At 29.5% G+C, this 24,149-nt stretch overlaps 1 protein-coding gene across 7 annotated transcripts in view; it reads left to right on the top strand.

Moving 5' to 3' along the window:
* Positions 1–1,938: 1,938 nt before the first annotated feature.
* nAChRalpha6 (nicotinic acetylcholine receptor alpha6) overlaps positions 1,939–24,149 on the top strand; it is a 282,092-nt gene continuing 259,881 nt past the window's right edge. For 5 of the 7 annotated variants that reach the window (XM_085947749.1, XM_085947755.1, XM_085947753.1 and 2 more), the window contains exon 1: positions 1,966–2,213. In XM_085947749.1, coding sequence (XP_085803875.1) covers positions 2,147–2,213 — 67 coding nt within the window. In that variant the 5' untranslated portion in view covers positions 1,966–2,146. Of the gene's footprint in view, positions 2,214–24,149 lie in introns of all 7 variants that reach the window. The other 2 variants (XM_085947751.1, XM_085947752.1) reach the window with 2 other exon arrangements.

The following is a 24,149-nucleotide window of genomic DNA, read 5'->3' as shown; positions in this document are numbered from 1 at the left end:
TATCTGGACAAAGTAACTCAATCTCGAACCAGTTAATATTTCAGTACCACGCAGCAAACTTAGAAAGACAGGGTATCTCAGCTCATAGATAACAACTTACTAACAATCTGCCATAGGCAATTCTAAGTTTCAGGTATCGCTCCTCTCAACGATGCTATTTTTACAGAAGATTATATATTATCAGCATACGTTAAAGATCGTCTGCAAAATCTTTTACCAACAGGAGGACAGCTCTATTTTAATCATGGAAACAAAGAATTCTGAGTCAATCGAATTTGTTCAGATGCCCACTGAGCAGGTACACGAGACATTTTCTTCTAACCTCGAGTTGCAAGAAAATGCTTTATACAAACAAGTTACCTGAAATAGTTGACCCTTTCCTTAAAATACCCTCAAGGTTCGTGGTAAGAAACCAGGAAAATCCTTATATTGACCAACACCAGAGAAAAATGAATTAATAGCAGTGACATTGAAAAGAAATATAAAAAGGGAATTTAAAAACAAAATGATATGGAATATATTAACTCAAATCCAAAACTGAAGAAGGGATACAACTGATTCTATCGATCTCGGTATTAGCCAAATGCCACAAAACGTGCATTGAAAGATCTTAAGTAACGAGTTATTGGTAGCTTGTGGCATTTGTAAAAGGATGGTACTGAAGCTATTGCAATACAATGTGACACATGCCAGAAATACGTTCATAGGTGATGTGTTGCTAAAAATCACAGAGAAAACATGCCAGGGTGTGACGATGAAGGTTTTCTTGTGTGTGAAAAGTGTTATATTTTAAATATTGAATCGGACGAATCTGTTAGTAGTGAGTTTCTATTAATTTGCAGATATTTTGTCACATTAAATAGTACTTATAATATGTATAACAAAAATGTATGATTTATAATGTGTATTTAAATAAAAACATTTTGAGTAATGAATATCGTTTTATATATAGTTTATTCCTAAGTTAAAAATGATTGATTATGTGCTGTCCAGAGGAACAATACTGTCCAGAAGAATATGACCCTATGTCCACAGGAACATACATGGACATGTTCCTCTGGACAATTTAGGGGTTTTTATAAAAGTGTCTATATCTCGCTTATTGAAAAACATTCTCTGAAACAAAAAATAAAAAGTGATGCATCATTTATCTGAGCTCGAAATAGTTTAATCTTTTTTTATATTTTTTTTATAGTTTTTGAGAAAAAAAATCAGGAAAGCTTAAGACTGGGGATTGTCCAGAGGAACACAACTTGCCCATACTCTTTCTGGTTAAAAAGAAGATAATTTAATCACTACAGTATTAAATACTTCAATGGTAAATGCAAGAAGAAGAGAAAGTCAGAGACTACAAATATTTAAAATGTGGTGCTAGAAAAGCATTATTTTGTTAGGGTTAATACACACAGGAAACCAGACGGCGCTGCATCAACGTATAAGTACCTTACATTATTCCAAATGTATCCATTTCGAATCAATGCGTCCAACTGGATTGGTCGTATTTGATTTCAATTGCATACATTTGGAATTTAGTAAAACCTGCATTGCCGTGTGTATTGGCCCTAAGTGTCTCGTGAACGATTAAGCAAAATAACGAGTCCATCGTAGGCGAGCTTGATATTCGAGAGAGGCTGTAGCTTTATTTCGTTCAGTATAAAAAAAAGTGCATGGACAAATTTTACGTATATTTGTCATCAATGCTTTAATGATCTATTCAGAATATTGAAAAGAAGGTACAATTTAGTCGGTAATTGTGTAGTCTCGCGGGGACGAAAGCGCATCTAAATTTGATTGTCATCTGGAATGCGATTTTGATCGAGATGAAATATATGGCGACGATGGGTATTAAGTGTGTTCCGATTGATAAGGAGGGGATGCGAGTTACCTGGGTGCGCGGCCACGACGGGGGCGCGTGCGCGGCCCGGGCTGGCGCGCGCCGCCGACGGACGCCGTGCGCTCGACGCCAGACGCCCGCCGGCCGTCACCCGCGACGCTCGCCGACGACTCCCCTCCGAACCCGCACTCGTTGCATCGCGACTCGTCATCAGATGGTGAACCGGTGGTGAAGTGGTGGTTCGAACTCCTCGGCGAGAGGTGTTCCCCTGTTATGACGGACCAGTCAGGGGGGGTGGCCTGCTAGCGGAGGATGGCTACGCGCAGCGTGCCCGGCTTGTTGCTCTCGGGCCTTCTACTGCTCACCTTCTTTGCCAGAGGTCAGTGAAGAATTTTTTTACCACCCCTAATTTCATTTAACTATCAAAACTATCGGAAATTGGACGCCCGAAAATTCCATTGTTTGTATTTCCCGCCGCTTGCGGTCGGTCGTCGTAAAAGATAACTGTTGAATGCATCGCAACAACTGTTGCCGTTCGCGTTTGCACGAGGAAAAGAGGATGAAAACTCTTTCCACAGATCGCGCTCGTGTAAAGTTTTATTTTCATGTGTTATTTATTGCGTAAAAAGTTTACGACACAAAGAAAAAATGCACAGAAAATTAAAATTTCAAAAAAAGTTTACACAAATGCGTTCATCTTCAGCTTTCGTGCTAACATTTTGTTGTTATGTTTCGACTGCCTGATTGCAGATTTTATAGTAATTATGAAAATGGTCTTGTCATCGTGGTGCTCACTCATTCATATAATAAAAAATGAGCTGCGCATGTCTAAGGATACGGCTGGGAAATTCGAAGCACGATGAGAAAAATGTCTATTCATGATTGTTGGTAGACGGTATAAAACTGTTTTTTCTACATAGCTTATATAAAATATCATTCAAATATACTAGAAAATTATATAATATCTTATTTGTTATGCTAAATCATAATAAAACGTATTATGATCAATATGTCTACTGGCCGTTTAATTAAAAATAATTCACGCCGAAATATTTTTGTAAACTCACCTTCAACGACAATTATTTATTCAAGATTTAATATTACTTATGATTTTGGGCAAAGTAATATAGCAATGGGATCGGAAACAGTTTATGAGTTGAAAGATATTTAAGTATCTTTATTTTTCCACGCCATGGTAGTATTGTCTGGCATTGTTTTTGATTGGCTCTATGATTAGATGTTGATCTTGACCGCCTTGGTTGGACCAGAATTGGTTATTAGCTATTCGATCAAACTATTAGGTAGTTCAATGTTCTGTATCAAACGTACATTAAAAACAACGTGTGGGTTTTCCTGCCGCGAGATATGAGCCCGCAACTCAGGGACACACAGTCTGTCGCCACTCCACCACGGACGATAGTCAAAATATTGTATTTAAATATTGATGCAGATGTACCAATATTTTCAATTTTACAATTTTTTTATATTATATTTCAGAAATTATACCGAAATAAAGAAAGGGTGGTGTAATAAAAAATAACCGACGTAGAGGAAACGCAATTACTTTTTAATTTAAATGAGCCATCAACGGGGTTTATGGCTACGATTTATTAGGCTTGACCTATTTACATGATACCGTCAGAAGAAATTTCTACGAAATTCATATATTTTTATTTAGATGGACACGGTATAATAATTATTGACAAACGTAAGTAATGCCACCTAAACCGTTATTTAAAAATATATATTTTAAATTCTCTGAAGAAGTGGGTATTTAATAAACCTACTATTAAAGCTTATAAATTGGTCATATTATGTGTATTAATATAAACGAAAATTGTCTACTAGATAATAAAGTAACAAGATCGTGTGAAATATTTGTAGGTGACATAAGTAGGGTGCAGGCATTCCTGGACCTTATCACCTTACGAACCCCAAATTCCTTGGAAACTCAAGTTAAGTTTAAGTTAAATAATTATCCTGACAAAGGAAAGATGAGTACTCTCTGGTTTTATACTGTATATTCTTTATTATTTACTAGAATACAAAAATAATTAAATACCTACAAGAAACTGTTTTTGGAATGAGTTTATTAGTTTACTTACAAAACACAAACGGATTACGTGCAATAATGCATAAAATAATAAGTAATGCAATAGTGCATAATATTATACAATGTTTTCATATTATGTTTGAACTATATCGCACTTAATTTACTAAATATTGAATAAATAATTCAGAATTGGTGTAATGATTATATTTGCAAATAATATGATTCATTAATACATTATGTCCAGTTTTGAAAAAAGATGAAACAAAGTTACAGAAAATTTAGGCAGGTAAAACTCAAATAAGATTTTATTACATATTGAATTAAAGTTAAAAAATATGGATAAACAGAATAGAATGTATGTGTGCTTATACATTTATATATTTATGTGAATAGAATAATTCAATTTTTAAATAACGATGTAAAACCCATTTTATATAAAATACCTTTTCTTTGATTAATTTTCATTAATACATTGAACTGGTAAAATAATAAGTCACTGCTGATAGAATTAAATCAAAAAGCAAAACCATGTCAAAAATAAACGTCAATCCAAATTGATATACTTAGATCTTTCTGGAAACGAGTTTGAAGAAGGTTGATATTTAAATCAGGGGTTATTGACTGTACTATTGAATTTACATAGCTAAATTAGAATGAATACTATTCATTACCTGGTTGCGTGGGGATTTTGTTTACTGGTAATTTTGATACAGATTATATAAAATATTTTGCAGTACCTTGATTATTTAAGCTAAAACAATAAAATTGTATATCTTGTAAGTTGCTTAGCTGAAATTAAATTAATATTACTCGGAGTATGTCAATGAACATACGAGTAATATAATAATTTAACTTTTTTCTAATCTTAGTAATTTTTGATAATTAATATGATTTTAAACGCAAAATACTCTCTACTCATCACGATTTTGCAATTAAAAATTCCCATCCCCTCTATTATATTATAAAAAAAGTTAAAAAATTGATGCATTTCCCACATTACAATTTTCCTTTACTACTTTTTTTATACGTGGTCAATATTTTTTGCATTACCTAATTTAACACAAAAATGTTTTCACCGATTTTGTATTTATTAGTATTTTGATTATGCTGTAAGTAGTCAGTGAAATTTGCTTGGGTGTGGTTTGTAAATGATTAGATAATATTTTGAATTTAATTATATTGTGAACATAATAAAATATTAATGCAAAACGTGCACATCATGATATAAAAAGAAAAACGAATAAGTTAAAAATTAAAAAACATAAACATACCGTCAGTATTGAGGATTAAGTTAATCAGATCCTATTTTAGAATAATAATTAACAATATGGATCTGAATTTTACTCAGGAAAGTGGAATATTTTGATATTAAAAGTTTTTTGGTTGAATTTTTTTAGCTCACCTTAATTCTTATCTTTTGTCACAGCTAGCTTGGTCTTCTCAACTATTTAAAAATTTGTTTCACGTTTTATATATCATATGATTCTAAACAATAATCAGCAAAAATGTTATCTCTCGTAATATTACTTTAGATACTTCAAATACCTGTTTATGCACAACATAATTGAACCATATGTAAATATGCTATTCTAGAAATTTTTATATTTTCTACCTAACCTAACATTATCAATAACATTATTTGTATATCCACTCTAAAAATTCAACATAATATATATATTATTATGTAATCGAATTAATGTCAACTATAGTTATGCAAATGTAATATATTATGTAAAGCACCCTCACAAAGTCGCAGAAAAAATGTCGAACAACAGATAATGTATACAAAAACTCTAAGTTAAAATCTCAGTACCTAGGTACATATTATTCACGTAACCTAAAACTAGTTTATTATTTATCAAGAAAATTTCAATATCTCTATAAAATAATTTATAGTATCATCTCTCTATATGAAAAATATTACTATAAATATACTTTCATGCTGAAATTTAGACAAAAATATTGATCGGTATGCTATTAAAATTTTCGGAAATATTATACTCTTTTTAGAATAAATACAAAAATAAGTTAATGTTTCAATAACATGAACCGGTATCCGTATGCAATTCGTACCAGTTGACCCATTTATAATTCTATCCATAATAGGATAACAGTCCTGAAACTCAAAGATCAGTATTTTTTGAAGTAAATGTGTTATTATGTGTTTATTACACTTGATGAAAGAGTATATTTTTTAATAATATATCCCATTTTACTTCAAAATTTGCATATATATAATGGTGTAATGTTCTCATATATTAGGTTGATGTTCAGGGTTGTACGTTACTGTTCTTGCGAAAGGATAGAGTTTACGCAAATAATACAATCGTTTGGCTTAATGGAAGGTCGAGGCGTTAATCCTTTAATGTATAATGTTCACTATTTGCAGTAATTTATTATTTTAATGTAATTTACTCTATATTTATGTCAGGTATGAGAAGCTTTAATGATGAAATATTACCATAGAAATCTTGTCTAATTGTTAATAAAAACAATCTGTCATCATTATCTAAATTAACACCCATGTAGTTTTAACATTATTTATCTTGCATAATATTATGCATTGTTTGGTGAGTAGATAGATTAAATTAATTCATAAATTAAATCATTTTTTAATAACAATGCATTGTATATTATAATATATCACTGAATAGATATTTATTTTTTGAAAATATATAATTATTTAAAATATCATCAGAAATATCAATGAATTTCTTTGACACAGATGACAGAATAGATTTTTCGAAAGATTTAAAAACGGCATCGAAAGTCAAAATCTAAAAATGATATTTCGCACAAAATGAGAAGGTAATATAAAATATTTCCCAAATAAAAAAATACCTGCAACTATAAAAGACTCAAAGGGCAATATAATATAATTACTCAAAGATATACGTATGATAGGGAAGAGCCAGATTGTTATTTTTAATAGGTACGCAGGTAGTTGGATTTTTTTGTTTTTATTTTATTATTTATCGTAAGGGGGGAGGTGGTTCTCAAAATCAGTCAGGGCCTCCAAAACCCTGAACCCGTCAGGTACCGAGAAACATATTTATTAAAGAATCGTACAAAAATAATAAACCGGTATTGATTCGAACGTACATACTTCACTTGCTGGGCGGACGCTCTAACCACTGACTTATCAACCCAATTTCTTGCGGATATGTTAAATACATACGATATGATTCTAATATGCATGTTACTAAGGCTTTTCCAATTTATGTATTTTCAAAAAGGATATTACGTTTTAAATTATTCTTTATAACCTTCCGTAAATTAAAAATAAATTAAATCGTAGAAATATAATCAAACTTGACATTCCTCATAAAATCAGATGATATGTTTATTTGTATTTAGCTGAAATTCCCTAAATTTATTGTAATATATAATATTATGTATAATAAAATGGTTTAATTTTTGAATATTGTTGTTGTCCAAATATTGAATGCGCCACCAAGACTTAAAATAAAAGATATAAAATGTCATAAAAGGTAAAGCAGTAAAGGCAAATTTCTTCATTAGTGAGAGGTTTTTTAATTGGACACCGTCGACCCTTTTGCAGACTATGAAGGGTGGCTGAATTCACCCGAGCTGTTGGGATCACACCCAATTAGAAACATCTTATCGGCGAAATCCCATCTACAGTCGAAAGTTTTTCCCTTACGAGGGAAGGGCGCCAGAAAATATCGAAAATTGTTTTAGCCCGCGCCAACTTTCAATTGTGGAAATTATCCAACTGGAATGATCGTTATCTAAATGATTTTATGGATACTTTAATATTATTTTAATCATATTCAATCAAAGAAAACTTTTTGTAATGATCATTTCTTAGAAATTCTTATCATATTTATAACATAATGACGCCGTTAAACTTTCAAATTCTATAAAGAGTGTTTTGTAATAAAGTCCTATAATTACTTACGTTAAAATCGTTTTGAACCCATATTTAAGTACCTATATAATTACATCTGGTATTAACTATAAATGAAAATCAATCTAACTCACAATAATAAATTACTTATAATATACTCGTACATAATACCAACTACATTTAATGGTATGTTTTAATATTTCTAAAGAAAGGTAGACACTAATAGGAGATGTAGATATTTAAGTGACATCATAATATTATTTGTATGGAATTTAATCATGACCTATAATAACAATAATAATATATCCTGGTTTCTCGCGTACATACAACGTGTACGCAAGAATTTAAATTGTCATTGAGTAGTCGAGATGAGTTCAGTCAATAGATTCTTATGCCTCCTTTAGATCTCCTCCTTTTCTTGGCTTTTAAATGTAGGCTTCACTTGCCTTACTTGTTGTGAAGTGAAGAGAAATATTTTAAATTAAGAGTTAAATGTCTCTCAGCGGTTTTCATCTCATATTTACAATCGTATTTCATTACAGCTTCTTTTCGGTTTGCGAGTTTTATAAATTAGTGACGGGTTTTCTATTGTTTATTTTTAACGGCAACCTTTCTGCTTGACATTTATCTTTCTTTTGTGCAAAACTCGTTTAAAGACTAATTAAAAATGTTATCTTACACTGTTTGCGTAATAAATTATACAACTTCGCTTTAATGATACAACGCAAAGAAAGAAAATTTAGTTTATGAGTTATTCCATATCTATTCACTGAGTATATTTTTTTTTATTTAACTTTGATGTAAAATAAAAAGCTTTTCGAGACGACCAAGTTTTGTTACTTATAAATAGTTTCTTAAGAAGATTCAAACATATCTCAAGGTTAATGAATATTTCTCAAAGTGTCTGTTACATAATTTTAATTGACAAAATATTCGTAGTAAGTATATTTTTTTCCTGATACATACAAAGATTGATTAATTAAAAAACATTGACTATCCTACTTTCTAATTCTACTTTCAGCGTGATGTAATATTACGTTTTTTCTCTCCTTTCTTTAGTATCTTAGATTTCTTGCGATCATTAGCGCTGATTGGCTTAATAAAAATGATCCAATACGTTTTTTTAAGAAGAATCTGTAGGTCAAAATACATTTTAACTAATACTCAATATCATAAAAAGGTAACTCACTTTTTCATCTCCAACATTAAATTATTCACAATATGGAGGTATCTTAAAATGATATTCACAAGGGTTGATTGTTAATAAATGAAGAAAAGATAATTAATAATCTCTTATTATTGTTATTAAAAATATTTTTTATTTTGGAATCTATATTTTTAGACCTATTTACCGATTGGAAATCTAGTAGATATATACTTGATTAGTTTTAAGGATTGGTGCACTATATGTATTATATCTTAAAATTACTAATACTGACAATCTATTCAATGAGTTGAAATATATCGCCAAATGCCTCTAGGGCGATTGGTTCGTATCTTTTAAGAAATTTTTATTTGATAGTATTGTGTATGTGCGCTCCGACGATATCAGTATCACGGTTGAATGTCTTTCTAAAGGAAATTCAACGATGCTGATAAAAATGAATACGTTTGCTTATATCGGAAGCTTTTTTCGCAGTTGAGAAGAGTTATATTTTGGGGAAGAATAGCTCACAATAGCACAGCCAAATCGAACGACGTATTTAAAAAGCGATCCGAAAGCCATAATACAAAATACAAGTACCCGTATTCATCCCTGTTAAACAAATTTCACGCATTTTATTACAAGCTACGAAGTGTGGCTATAGGTTAAAACTCTTTGTGTAATACCGTAACATGATAATATTACGAGTACCTAGCACTGAAATGACAATGTGCATGGTACGGAATTTAATTAAATTCTTCTCCTACATTTTACGAAACCAATATGCTTTAATGTTACTATGAAAGGTAAAAAGTAATTTTTTTTATTCAATAACGAATATTCACATAAATTAAGAATGTTAGATTATTTATTATAAAAAGTAATAAAATGAAATAATTTTTAGAATTATTTTCAACGTGTAATCATGTCATTATTTAAATTATTTTATTCTTGTTATCTTAGTAGTCTATTAATTGTTAAGATCAAAATTAATTTTGCCCGATAAATATGTTTTGCTCTAAACTATCATAATATGATTATTGGGTATGGATGTAGCCTGGTGTCGATAAGTACAGCACATATAAAATTGTTGAAAGTTTTACTTACCTAAATATATTATGAAAAAAGTTTATTCATGTATCATAATAAATTTGTACTTCAATATATTCATCATAACGGAAACAAAAGCTTTTCTTTGTAAATTTAAGAAATTTAAATTAAAAATTACCCGCGTAAGTAAGTACAATACAAATTTATGGTATATTAGATATTTTATGATGAACATAAGTTTAGTTTATACTGATTTTCTTAGTTGGTAATAATTTATGTTTACTTAAAAAAATAGAATGTTTTATAGATTTGCAGGTTGGCATATATAATTTAAATGATTAGAGCTTAAAAAACATCGTAAGTTATCTACAAAAAATAATTTGGTATAAATTGGTTAGTAAAAATGGGTGAATTATTCAAATTATAAAAAAAACACGTCTGTCATATATTTTAAAATGCACGTCTCATATATTTTACCATAAATGCACACTTGGTGAGGTTAAATATTGGCAAAGAAAAAATATTTTAACCGTATTGTTTTCGAGTAATTTTATCAAAAGATAATCAAATAGTCATTAAGTTTTACTGAACATAATACCCTCGTTAGGATGTGTAGTTATATCTAGTCCGGGCAGCAGCTTCATATGGAGTTTTCCCTTCAAAGCCGCCTAACTTTTGCTTGCTCAGTGTCTTGAACCCCAAAATAACGTCCTCTCGTAGGGTACTTACAACTTTATCCCTCGGCTTTCGAGCGATTTCGTTTCATAATGAGTACGTTTAGATGACAATGTTTGATATTCGGAAGGATATCACGAAACTAGTCATTGCCAATGTCAACATACCCGTAATAGTACTTACAGTTAGATTGTTATTATCAGTATGATATTTTAGACGAAACTTAGAGTAAAAAAAAATATTATAGAATTTTAGTTAAAATTCTATTTATAAGTATAAGTGATATTATAATATCGATTCTTTTTTCGTCGTAAAAAAAACTTAACGGGATGCAATTCTGACAACTGTTTATCAAACGGTGGTTCACGTATCCTCGGTGTATTTAAATATTCAAACATACCAGTGGCGAAGGGTGACTTTTGAAAGAGGTAGGCTGTGGGAGTAACCATGCTTGTCAGATATATTTACGGGAAATAAGAAGATAACCCAATATTACTACTGATGAATAGGTACGCTAAAACGAAGAAATTTCAAAAGCTTAATTGGTTTGTTATAATTAGTTTATAAAAATAAGCAATTAGTTTGAATTACTTATGTATTTTATTATACATTTATAAACATAATATACGCTCAAAATATATTACCTATCATCTTTGAAAATATCCGTGGTTGTGTATATAATATTATGTTTTAAAATACTTCTATATTTAAAACACAGACTTAGGTAGGTACACAATATCAGATATCTAAATTATCTAATGAGTGAACTAATAGATAAATAAAAATCACGAGATAAATTATTTTATATTTTTAACAACAATTAATACATATATATTTGATTGAATCCAATAGATTTTTTTTAAAATTTGTCTTCTTATTAATTATTTTGAATAAATGTGCTCTAGCGATATAAGCGCTAACGAAACAACTTGTAGATTTATATGCGGGACGCCAGACATTTTGAAATTATAAGAAAAAAACTTCATATTGAAAAACCCGACGATTCACGCGAAAATAATCCTATACAATATGTGAAGCGAAACGCGGTGTATTTTATTTTTACTTTCGAGAAATGCCATAGATGGTGCTTATTGAAATATGGGAAAAGATCGTAAAAAAGAAGGTAGGTTTTAAATAATCGCCTAGTATGGAGTCTTCGCCACTGAAACATACGTATACTTGATTGAACTTATTTTTCATATTTTTTGATCTATCAGTGATTCGCAAGTTCTAAGCGGTACTATAATAATTATAGTATGTATAGTATAATTTGGCCCAAGTACAATGTGCAATTTTATTATAAGTAGATAGCTATTGTATTTAAAATTTCTATATTTTCGTATTTTGAAATTATATGTTCATCAAAAAAGGTATATAGAAAAAATATCAAATTGCGTTTATGTCTCATTGAACAATATGAGAAAAAAACCGTTATATTATCTCAATCTGAAAGTAAAATTTATTATCTCTGGGGAGGGATGTTTAAAACGCACGGTGTACGCAGATATTATATAAGATTATCTATAAGAGTACTAGCATGTTGTACATTTGAGAAATACTGATCTAGATAATGAAAAGATTTATTTGACCAATATTAATAGGTACATTAAAATTTTTCCATAATATTTATAAGTATATTATAAATTTAAATGGATATTTGTAATTTAATTGAATTGATCCACGAATTGAATAGTTATCAAATTAAGTTATCTTGAATGACAAGTTATGAGATACAGTTAGGTATTAGTAGGTAGAGAAATATTGAAAAATAATCAGGGTACTTCTTTTAAATAATATCACGGATGCGATATTTTTATTTAACAAAAACATAATATTATGTACTTTACTCTTGCGTATATTATTATCTTAAAGAGAAGAAAGTTGATTTTCCAATGTCATTTAATAAAATACAGTTGCAACCAGCAGATGTTCAATTTAATAGCATTTATAATAAAATAATGACCGCAACTAATCTGTAAGAATGTGTAAAACAGTGTTTTGAGTAAAAACGTAATTAAAAAATAATGTCATTCAACCTCTCATTTTAATGCTGTAACCAATATGGTAATAAACATTTAAAACTTTTTTATATCCGCCAAAAGGTAGAACGTGCTTACAAACACGATATTAAAAAGTTTATTACGGCAATGTCCCAGTCAAAATCCAATGTTCTACGTTAAAAGGAAATGTAATTTTCTGTTTTAATATTGTCACTTTGACCCAGATGTGTAGTGTTCCAAACCACAAAATTCGTATTTGATTCCATGTTAGGCTAATATGAGAAAAGGAGCGAATTTAAAATTAGCATGATATTAATAAAATTAAAATGATATGAAAGGATTTAATCACAGCAAAGAATAATTATTTAACATTTTTTAAAGGTAATATAATAAGTTTAAATGAAGGCACATATGTATACTATTGAACATAGATGAAGATGGTAAATAAAATGAGATTAGCGCTATACGATTAAACTATGCATTATTATTTGAATTATTTTTTTTTACTGTTTTCTATTAAATGCAGTGGGTTTATAGTTTAAAAGTATTCATATACACTTTACTACAATATCTTATAACTGTATTTAATTATTAATACAAAATATCAAGCCAAAAACTTGTGTGCGGTTGGCTCTTTTTTTCAAAGCTACCAGTTTCCAGGATAAATGCGAAACTATTCAGTGTGGTACTTAATACTTTATCGGAATACTACCTTTTAGTTTACGATCTTTTGATGAAATATTCATACACATGCGGTTACTAAAGTAAACGATTGGGAAAACATGTTTAGGAATGAAAAATTTAAAGTTTTTAATACATATAATATACATGCCAGGTACGCAAATCAACCGTAAAACACTTCGGATTTATTTCAATTTTCTCATTTTATTCGTCGGGTCTGAGGGTCGAAGGCACAGAAGGTTTACATATAAGTTGTGGGCGTGAATGAGGCTAGGGACCCAATTTTTGAACCTCGCGTCTAAAAGTGAATTTGTTAGTTACAATACAACGGAACTGGGAGCAACTGATGGTAAACAATAAATACTGAATCTAAGCCGATTGCTATACATATTATTAAATAATAATATAGGGCACTGACGTTTGAATTATTGTAAGTTTTCACATTAAACTGTACAAGTGATCTTGGTTTCATCTTTTAGTATCTTTAGGCACTATGTATGATACATATTATATAAGTATCACATATGAATTTGGCAGATACTTATTGTTTATACCGGTGCATTCTTTATTAATCCATGATCGGTACAAAAATACTATATTAAATGATGGAAAATTACATTATTCTTGTATAAAATTTTACGATTCAGTAACTTAGTGTTTATTTATTAAAAACACTGCAAGATTTTTTGATGTCAGTTAAATTTTTTAGGTATCTAAAAAGAGTAAGTAACTATAGTTCGATTCAGTTATATATTTGTGTTACTAAGAAACCTGAGTGCTAATATCGATTCATACGGAATAGAACTTTAATATGATTAAGGTATATTATTGTATTTTAAGTGACTTTGTAATTTATTTGACTAGGTATTGTGTATTTTAACCAAGTTAGAAAGTTTGGGCTGGCGGACACTAAATACAAAAGAACCAACAACTTACTTTCAGGCGCAAGGTTCAAAAATCAGGTCCCTGAGTATATAATATTTACCGTGCAAAGTGTGAGGAGGTGGTAAGCCGCACAAATGTGCTCACATATACAGGGGTTGAGGGTGTACCTTTACCAGGCGGACAGGACGCGTCCGCTAAGCCGGTATAGATTCCGCCATTAGAATATTGATGAAGTGGATGCCGTGACCCAGATGCGGTTAGGCGACAGTCCTCGGAAACGATGTTCCTTCGCTTGGCTCTTCTGGAACCCTGGTACCTACGCCGCCTGCGGTACGACAATTTAAAGGATTTGTTATGTGTACATTTGCCACACAGAACCGATTCAATTTGAATTTTAATTGGGCCGGAAATTATTATTTTGGATAATCCACACGACTGTGGGTGCAAAGGTCAAATACAAAGATATCGTCATTGTAAATATGATAAATTTTACTTTATTATTTTATATAAGTAAAATGTTACCATACAAATAAAATGGTTCAATTATACTGTCACATACTAGGAAGCTAATAAAACGTTATTATAACGATATATAGGTGTGCAATAACTTACCTACATAATTAGCAGATTTAGTACTCAGTAAATATGGGTGCCTATTACGTATGAAAATCAATTCTGTCGATTTTTTGACTTTATCGATATAAGTCCTCTTTACAAAATCATTTTTACGAATATTATGATAATACTATTAAAACAGACATATTAATTAAAACCTATATGTCGTTACGATGATTGTCGTCATAGTAAGGCATCCATGCTTTGTAAACATATTATATTTGGAAGCCTTAAACTTAAGCTAGCACAATCTAAAACAATAGTTGATCACATTATTAAAATACTTACATAATATATAATGGAAATGAATTACTTAAATTTATATCATTCTAACTGAGGAATACAATAACATCAGTAGGATATTATCATGAATTATAAATATATCAATCTTATATAAGTATTATAAATGTGTGATATCTGTTTTATAAAATTGTAAAGTAAAAGCGGATTGAATAATCGAAATAGACTATAAAGTTCATATTTTATAAAACAACTTCCATATTATAACAACATCCTCACGCAAGTGAAATATATCGACATCCGAAGCAATGTTTTAAAAGCATTACCAAAGACACGTTTATTGTGCACCTTGAAGGGAAAAAACAACTGATATTTATGATTTATTAAGTTATCAGAAATCCACAGATTAACATTAGAAAAAAAATTCTGATTGCACATTTAAACCGCGAGAATTTTGAAAAAATCATAGATAAAGTAAACATTTACAGCTACTCAGGGCTCGAAATGGACCGGAACGCACCGGAGCGCCGTTTTGGGTCGTAAAATCGCCAACATTGTCGTTCCGTATCATGGAAAAAATAATTTTACTATTTGAGCTAGAATGGCCATAATATAACAAAAAATCACACACTTATTTTTTATAAAACACGTAAATTTAGATAACTATGTTAATATTTTCATAAAATTACCGAGCGCTCCGGTTCGTAAAATTCTCCATTTCGAGCGCTGCTAGGTATACTTTGCTACTGTAATCCTATAATTATTATGTTGGTATGTAAATTTGATTTACAAAGCTTAAAAAATATTAAAACTTATGTTAAATAGGTTTTCGAACAAAATCATTCTGAAATTTATTTTAATAAACTTTGTTGTGAAATTATCATATTTAAATACGTTTATTTAACCACAGTATGCGGTGAATTTCAAAATCAACTCGTAAATGAAGCCAGTTTGGTGTTACTTTTTAATAGTAGGTGATTGTCATTTTCTTGTTTCATAATGATGGTATTAAGGGGGATGCTTATACTATCAGAGGCAAAAAGAGGCACCTAACGGAAAAATACGAAGCTTGCAATTAGAGTTTTTTTTTTGATAATTTACAATTTCAACCGTAGTAATTAATAAATATGTATCTGAAAACATTAAAAAGATTTTTTATTTATTTTTTTAATTTAAAGATAAACTCGCAATTGTAAAAAAATGTAATAAAATGTGAATTCGTTGCAGGGTCAAATCTTATTATTAAATTATATTTTATGGTCATATTTCTTATTAAAATTTAGTTTATTAAGTTTTAGATTTTTGACTAATTCATCGTTTTAATATTTTTTATATATATTTTAAAAAACAACGATTTTTATAAAAATATAAATGTGTATAACTTGAAATCCTTTTTATTTATATCTAATTTTATTTTAGGAGTGGTCACAATATTGAAGCTCGAGTTGACATAAATAAAAAAGATTTCAAGTTATACACATTTATATTTTTATAAAAATCGATATTTTTAAAAATTAATATAAAAAATATTAAAACGATGAATTAGTCAAAAATCTAAACGACAGAAAATCTAAAACTTAATAAACTAAATTTTAATGATAATTATGACCATAAAATATAATGCAATAATAAGATTTGACCCTGCAACGAATTCACATTTTATTACATTTTTTTACAATTGTAAGTTTATCTTTATGTTTAAAAAAAATAAAAAATCTTCTTAATGTTTTCGGATACATATTTATTAATTAACACAGTTGAAATTGTAAATTATCAAAAAAAAAATTTCAAATTGCAAGCTTCGTATATTTCCGCAAGGTTCTCTGCTGGCATGCGTCTCCCCCTAGAAATCTTTTAAAGATAAATTGGAATAATCACAATATATTTTTTTATAGATTTTCTATACTATACAAATATCATAATAAACTGTGTGCTACTTAGTTTTTTTTGTGTGTGTACCGATATATTATCAAACAATATAATTATTATACAATAACAATACTCATAATGTTGTTATTTAGAAAACTAGTGATTGCTTCATTTATATTTTGTGTTTACCAATTTCCATATATACTGGCACATGAATAATATTAATATTATTAAACCAACGTATAGTAAAGTTTGCCTCAAACGATACTTTGAGAACAACCCAGAGAAGATAAGTTTGGATATCATTAATGGATTACGATAGGGTGACTACACACACTTAGCCATTATAAAATCGGTTGTCAAATTTTAACGACTAAATCTGCCGTCAACTACTAGCGGTAATTAATAAAGGTTTCGATAAACCATAATTATTTCGCTGTTCTTGTAAATTATAGTTGGGGATCAAATTAGAGTATAATAAACCAAGTCACTATACATTGCTAGTTAGTTATTAATTAGTAATAACAACTTCTTGTATTCATTTAATTACACCTAAAGAGGTTTTAGTAATATGTACTGTATGTTTTATTATAGTTAGGTAAGTACCAACTATGAAGTCTGATCTTTCCGGAAAAGGTCTTTTAATCACAAATTAAATAAATTATACGTTATATTATATATATATAACATACTAAAAAAATGTTGATATTTTTGTTGGTTTTTGAAAAAGTTATTCCAAGCAGAAAGTCTCGGCTTATAAAGTTATGGATCTCAGGTTCGAAACCCAGGTTTGTTAAAATCTCTTGTTATTTTTCAGTATGTGTGATGGACTCAGAGCATGCAACCTATATGTTGAGCATGTCGCTTACATAATTTTTTTGTAACACACAAATCTGTTACGTAACCTCGAATTTTCGTATATTATGCTAAACGATAATAAAGAAACCTTATATGTTTTATAAATTTATGTGAAAGAAAAGATACATCACATAATATATTAGCAGAAATATGAATATTATTTCGTATTTTACGCGTTTAAAAATTTCTATTACCTAACAATAATGAAACCATAACAAAACGTATTCATAAAATGACGAAAACATACCAGTGTTAAATTAGGTGGTCATAAACAAATGAAATAAATATTTTTTTAAAGATATATACATACATACGTATTATTAATTAAAATGTATTTTTGTTTTGAAATAACAAAAAAATAAATTAGAGAAGGTATTCCTTTAAAAATTACAATGGAGGGGATTAGCTAGGTATACCAGCCTGTATACATTCATTTTAAATTCATTAATTCTAAAGTGATAGGTACGCAGTTTATTCTTGTGGAAATATTCTCATCTCTTTGTACGCAGTCGCCAACTGAATACAAAACTTTATCTTTTGTGGGTTAAAATTTCACTATTAGAATTCGCTACGCAGAACAAGTTTAGTGGGAATTATATTACATTATCCTATTTAACGTGTATTCTATGAAATCCTCATGACTTTGTCAAAGGTATTTATTTGGTCACTGATTTATTTACCTATATTATACAACGCAATATATAGTAATTTATTACCTAAACTAATATTGCAGGAAGTATGTTATTCTGTGGGTCTATTCTATACTTATCGAACACTAAATTGATAAATAGTATCAAACTTAGGGTAGGTTTGTATCAAAATATTAGCACTTATTGTAACAATTACACGAAGCCGGTTTTTATTGTTGCAATAAGTGCGATATTTTAACAGCAGCAAGATAGGTGCTGTTAAAATATAGCACTTATTGCAACAATAAAAACCGGCTTCGTGTAATTGTTACAATAAGTGCTAATATTTTGATACAAACCTACCCTAAGTTTGATAATATTTTTCACTTTATCACTTGAGCGGTCGATAAGCATAGAATAGACCCACTGATTTGTACTATTCAATGGAAATATTCACTTTAACAATATACAAATAATTTCTCTGTTTAGCTTAGAAGATAAATTGTATTTTATATAAAGCGGTGATGAAAGGATTCCCCTGGACACGGGTATATTTTGGCAAATTTTGCCTCCATTATTACAAAAATGGTCGATATTTTATTATTATTATACTATGTAATCTTCAATAGATTATCAGGTTCGTATGGAACAGGAAAAGACTTCGTCCATTTTCCAGGAAAGCGTTTTTTATAGAATATAGTCACGATATGATTACCAACATAGTACCTACCTTATTATACTTTTACTCGTAATTCAACATATTATATAACATAAAATCTCACTATTATAGTCATATTATCTACCAATTATTTTATCGCGATTAGGTAAGTATTGTTAGAATATATTTCTGTACCTGAGAACCAGTGTATCGCATGTTCAAAAATAACACTTTTGAGAAAACGCAAATATTTTTTCAGATCTTTGATTTTTATCTACTTTCATTAGTTTTAGGAACTTCAGGTTTCTAATAATAATAAACTTAAATGGTTAATTGACTTTAACAAATATGATATTTGAGGTAGGTATAAAATCTATACATTACTTTACGTATGCCACACTGGCTCTGGTGTACCTACATATTTTATAGAATACGTTTAAAACAATACGCAGGTACCTAATATAATAGTATCAGAAACATAAGTATGTAGGTATTAGAAAAATCTTTAAATAATCTTGGACCGAGTAGGGTATCAGCCCACATCTATCAAATGGTGGGTAAGTGCTTTTTCAATTAAGCAACCAACTTAACTATAATACCTTAATTGATAAAGCACTCACTCAGCATGACAATATATAGTTTACTCATATTTTAGTATCGTTTTTATTTTTATTTTATATCTATATAATGCCATTACAGAGATTAATTGTTAAATTATATTACCTACATATAAATTTTTAAAACATAGGTACATAGGTACTCGAAAAAATGCGAAATACTAACTTATGAGAAAAATAAAAGTCAATGCATTATTTCATAATGTCCTTGTAATGACGGTTTCAGTCAAAATTAATGAAATTTAAATGAAAATATTGTCTTGATGATTTATTACTTAAAAAAAACTCTAAAAACATTTTGATGACATAGAGTTAAAAAATAAATGACAGAAAGTAATCGAATAATTATTGATTTTCCAGACTCCCAATTTCCGAATGAAAAACGTTCATCCTATTTGTGTTTCGTTGGATGGAAAGAAACAACCAAACTCGCCAACATAACAAATGGTCTGAACCTTTGATCTTCTACTTCATTAGTCGCTACATGGATCACGCGTTTTAAATGGTTATCGGCCACCAAATTAGCGGCAGTCGATTGGAAAGGCACTTTATTGGAAGTTTTACGACAAAATAGCATTCGCTAAATAAAAGCGAATATTCCCGTTAAAATATTCTTTTACGCCAATATAAACTTATATTTTCGTAAAATAATAAAAATGTTGGAAGACACTACATCAATCATCATCATAATCAGCTCACTGGTCAATGACCACCACTTTTCTCAGTTTTAAAGTCTTTGCTGCTAAGTATTACCAATTTAACTAAATTATGGGCAAAGCGGGTTTCAAAAAACGTTAGTGGTTGTATTGTAATATTATGTTCAAGTAAACTATATTAAACTTAATACTGTTAAAATATCGGACGCCATTAATAATTTCTGAATCATCTCAGTAGAGTGCGAAACATGTTATAAAGTATGTACCTATGTATATATATATATATAATTTTTTTCATAATTTCCGACCATGTCCGATCTTAATAGGATCATATGGGCCTCTACAGAATAGAGGTTTGTATTAACAGATTTTGTTTTTTACGAAAAATGGATGTCAGCCACTTGCTCAACCTATAAGGTCCATACCCTGACTCACACACAAAATGAAAAACAATATGTGTACTTGCCAGATCCAGGATTCGAACCTGGGACCCACGGCGTGATAGCCCAACGCTTAAGCCGCGCGGCCACTGTGGATGTCTATATATATATTCATATGGCGGCATACAAAGTCACATCAGCCAACCAAGCCGTTTATTTATTAAATGCTAATTATTAATCTTTGGTTCCACAGTAATTAATACTGAAATAAAAAATATTACGTCGATTTTTCAATTTACTATACCCTACAAAGGTTGGCAAAATGGTTTACAATCATAATATGTGGATTTGGGCCGCCTCGCGAAAAGATGTCTTAATTGATCTTAATTTCACCTACGAGAAACAACCAATTAGGTCCATATTCTGGGTCCAAACATATATTAAAAAATAACATATGAATTTTCCAGACCCGGGACCCACGACATTATAAGCCTGACGCGTAACCGCTCGCCCATCCTCAGCGTAATTAATTTGTACTAAATTTGGTTAATTTAATTGTTTTATAACCTATATCTGTATATTACATATTTTATTATGATATTCATGTTGACAAGTTTAGGTTAAAGAATGTTTTATAATAAGAAGTAATTATAATGTTCACAGCATACCTTAAACTTATCGTAACTGAACGTAAACTTTCACAACACATACTATAAAAGGTACATTGATCGTATGTAATATAAAGAAACACTAATAACAGACCCACAAACTTATCTGTAGAATGACCAAAAATAGAACTACGAACTACATTACTCGCCTTCGCTATTCTAATGTCAGATTTTGTCCAGTTACGAGTCTTGATTGGGTAGTTTTTGTTAGTGGCTCCCCCATCCCATTCTTCAGATAAGTATGTACGTCTGTAAATTCTAATCGATTTGAGTTTTGTACAATAGTGCCTGAAGATGCCAAAAGGCAAAACCTGGGTAGCAAAAAAATACTCAAATGGAATAGTACAAAACTCAAATCAATTAGAATTTAAATTCAAATTCCATCAAGTACCTACTCTCGGTTGATAGTATTAATTTTCTAAGCACTAATCGTACAATGTGCCCGATTTGTATTTAATTGTCTGATGATAATCTTTAAATTATACCGATAATCAAGGCAGCGCAGAAATTATTGATGAAACAATAATAATACATCATAAATTTTTCCACATGTTCATCTTTTGTCAATGTGGGCTGACAGCGTTGGGAATGAGATATTCAAGATAGACAGAATCCGATTAGATATTCTATGAAATACGCCGAAAGCTTCAGAAACGAAGAAATGTTTTGAATAAAAGAAAAACAAGATTGATGCGACGAGGAGCGGTATCAAGTTTCTAAAACATATAGGTCCCATGATAGAGATATTGGAAACGTCGGAATTCTTTTCGTGATTTTTTGGCGTATCAAATCCATATTACCTGGGGGTATTCGGATAAGCAGATATAATTATTATTATTTTTCTAATAAACATGTTTGTTAAATCATGTGGCATTTAATTTCATAAATATTTTGGAAATCCTTAAATAAATTGTAACCGCACCATATATTCGTAAAATATACGAGTAATAAATTAACGATTACAAATTATTAGTTTAATATTAGTAGTACGAGTAAACAAATACAAAGTACCTAGTTAAAGAATTTGTGTTATAATTTTTTTTATGTTATGATATTTGAATGTATTTACTGAACGAATGAAGTATGGTTATGTTGGTAAAATGCATATAATGCATTGCATAACATTGCTATGTAGGCATTTATTTTCTGATTTCTTAATTTAAAAAAATGGTTGTCACTTTTGTATATTCGTAATGTTTACACTGTTTAGTTACTTGTGTGCAAGCTATACAAGGTTTTACTCAATTTTTTAAACTAAAAATATTAACGCCAAAGTGCTATATTATTGGATGATTATATACCTACTTTTCTTGATATAAATAATTGTCTTTTGCACTGCAAATTGGCAAATAAATGTAAAATTAGAAGCTGATTTCAAATGAACTTGCAATGCAAAATCACTAGCCAGAGGGTTGAAGCAGACCCTTTTTTGAGTTGCTCCAGGTAAAAAGTTTTGATAGGTATATAATATAGTTTTGAAATAAGGTTTATTATTCGTCCTTTTCATTATTAATTCTATTAAACCAAATTTTAGGCAGCAAATCGTCTTTCATTATATACCTCTTCTGTCAAAAAAGTGAGGTTATTTAGCACTCGACAGTGTTGCCGTATTTCAAATAATTCTAATGTTAAAAATGCAATGCAAAGTGTCAACATATAATATTTTCATTTGATTTTAAGACGAAAATTTATTCATAAAAAAACATCCGGAGCAGTGGAGCACTACACATTTTCGGTGGTTCGGCTTTAATACTGCTCCAGGCAACACCCCATTGCTCCACTGCTCCATGCTCCTGCTCCGAGATCCGTTACAACGCTCTGCTTGTTTAGCTAATGTAATCAGTAGACCAAGGGTCCATTTATTTTCTTTATTTTCATAATATGTTTAGGCTCGATTTATATAAATAAGTTTTTTTATTATCTTTGGGGTATACAAATTATATTACAGGTAAATATAAAAAAATGACACAGTTTTAGAAAAGTCTTTAGGCTCAGGGGACTAATGGAGTAGTTTGATGGTAATTTGTAAATGATCGATTTAGTTCAATCGAGTTTGAGTTTACTACATTAAGAATAAAGTTAACACAATGTTTGTTGAACTAAAAAAAGAGAGAAATTTTGAACAAGAAGGTCTCAACATTGCATTAATAACATATTAATGTTGATATATTATTGTTAAATGATATTATTATGCATTTACAACTGATTATCAATAATTTATTATGGTCTATTATCTTAAAATAGTATAACCGTCAAGTTTTATTCGGTAGATAAAATACTTTGTATTATATTTTGGACACCTACATTAATTTTGTTTTATAATTAAACAATGGAATCTAGTTCCTTTGTCGGTGTATTATTGTAAACATATCTATGAAGCACCAATATAATGAATGAATGATTATAATAGTTCATCAAATTTAAGATTTACAATAAAACGATACAAACTATATTTTAAAACCGTCCATAAACATAATATAATGATTAGATATTGCGTTACGATAAATGGTATGCGTAATTAACAGCCATTTTAATTTGAGATGGAGAATTCATTTTTGATAGTTGACAAATCAAACTCAGTGAAAGTGTTTATTTTCTTTGAATATCTGATCGATATATTACTATACTAATATGGTGTCATCCCAATAATAACTTAAGTGCGATATTCTACGATATTTTTATTGTATATAATATACGTTCTCTTTCATAGTTAATATAATAGGTGTGTGAAACGATCGCATATTTGGAAACTCTTCTTTAATAGCA

The sequence above is a fragment of the Rhyacophila brunnea genome, unplaced genomic scaffold (genome assembly GCF_057557595.1).
Source record: "Rhyacophila brunnea isolate RB1 unplaced genomic scaffold, BYU_Rbru_1.0 scaffold_2, whole genome shotgun sequence".
NCBI classification, from domain to species: domain Eukaryota; kingdom Metazoa; phylum Arthropoda; class Insecta; order Trichoptera; family Rhyacophilidae; genus Rhyacophila; species Rhyacophila brunnea.
This window is presented reverse-complemented; position numbering and strand designations above follow the sequence as displayed.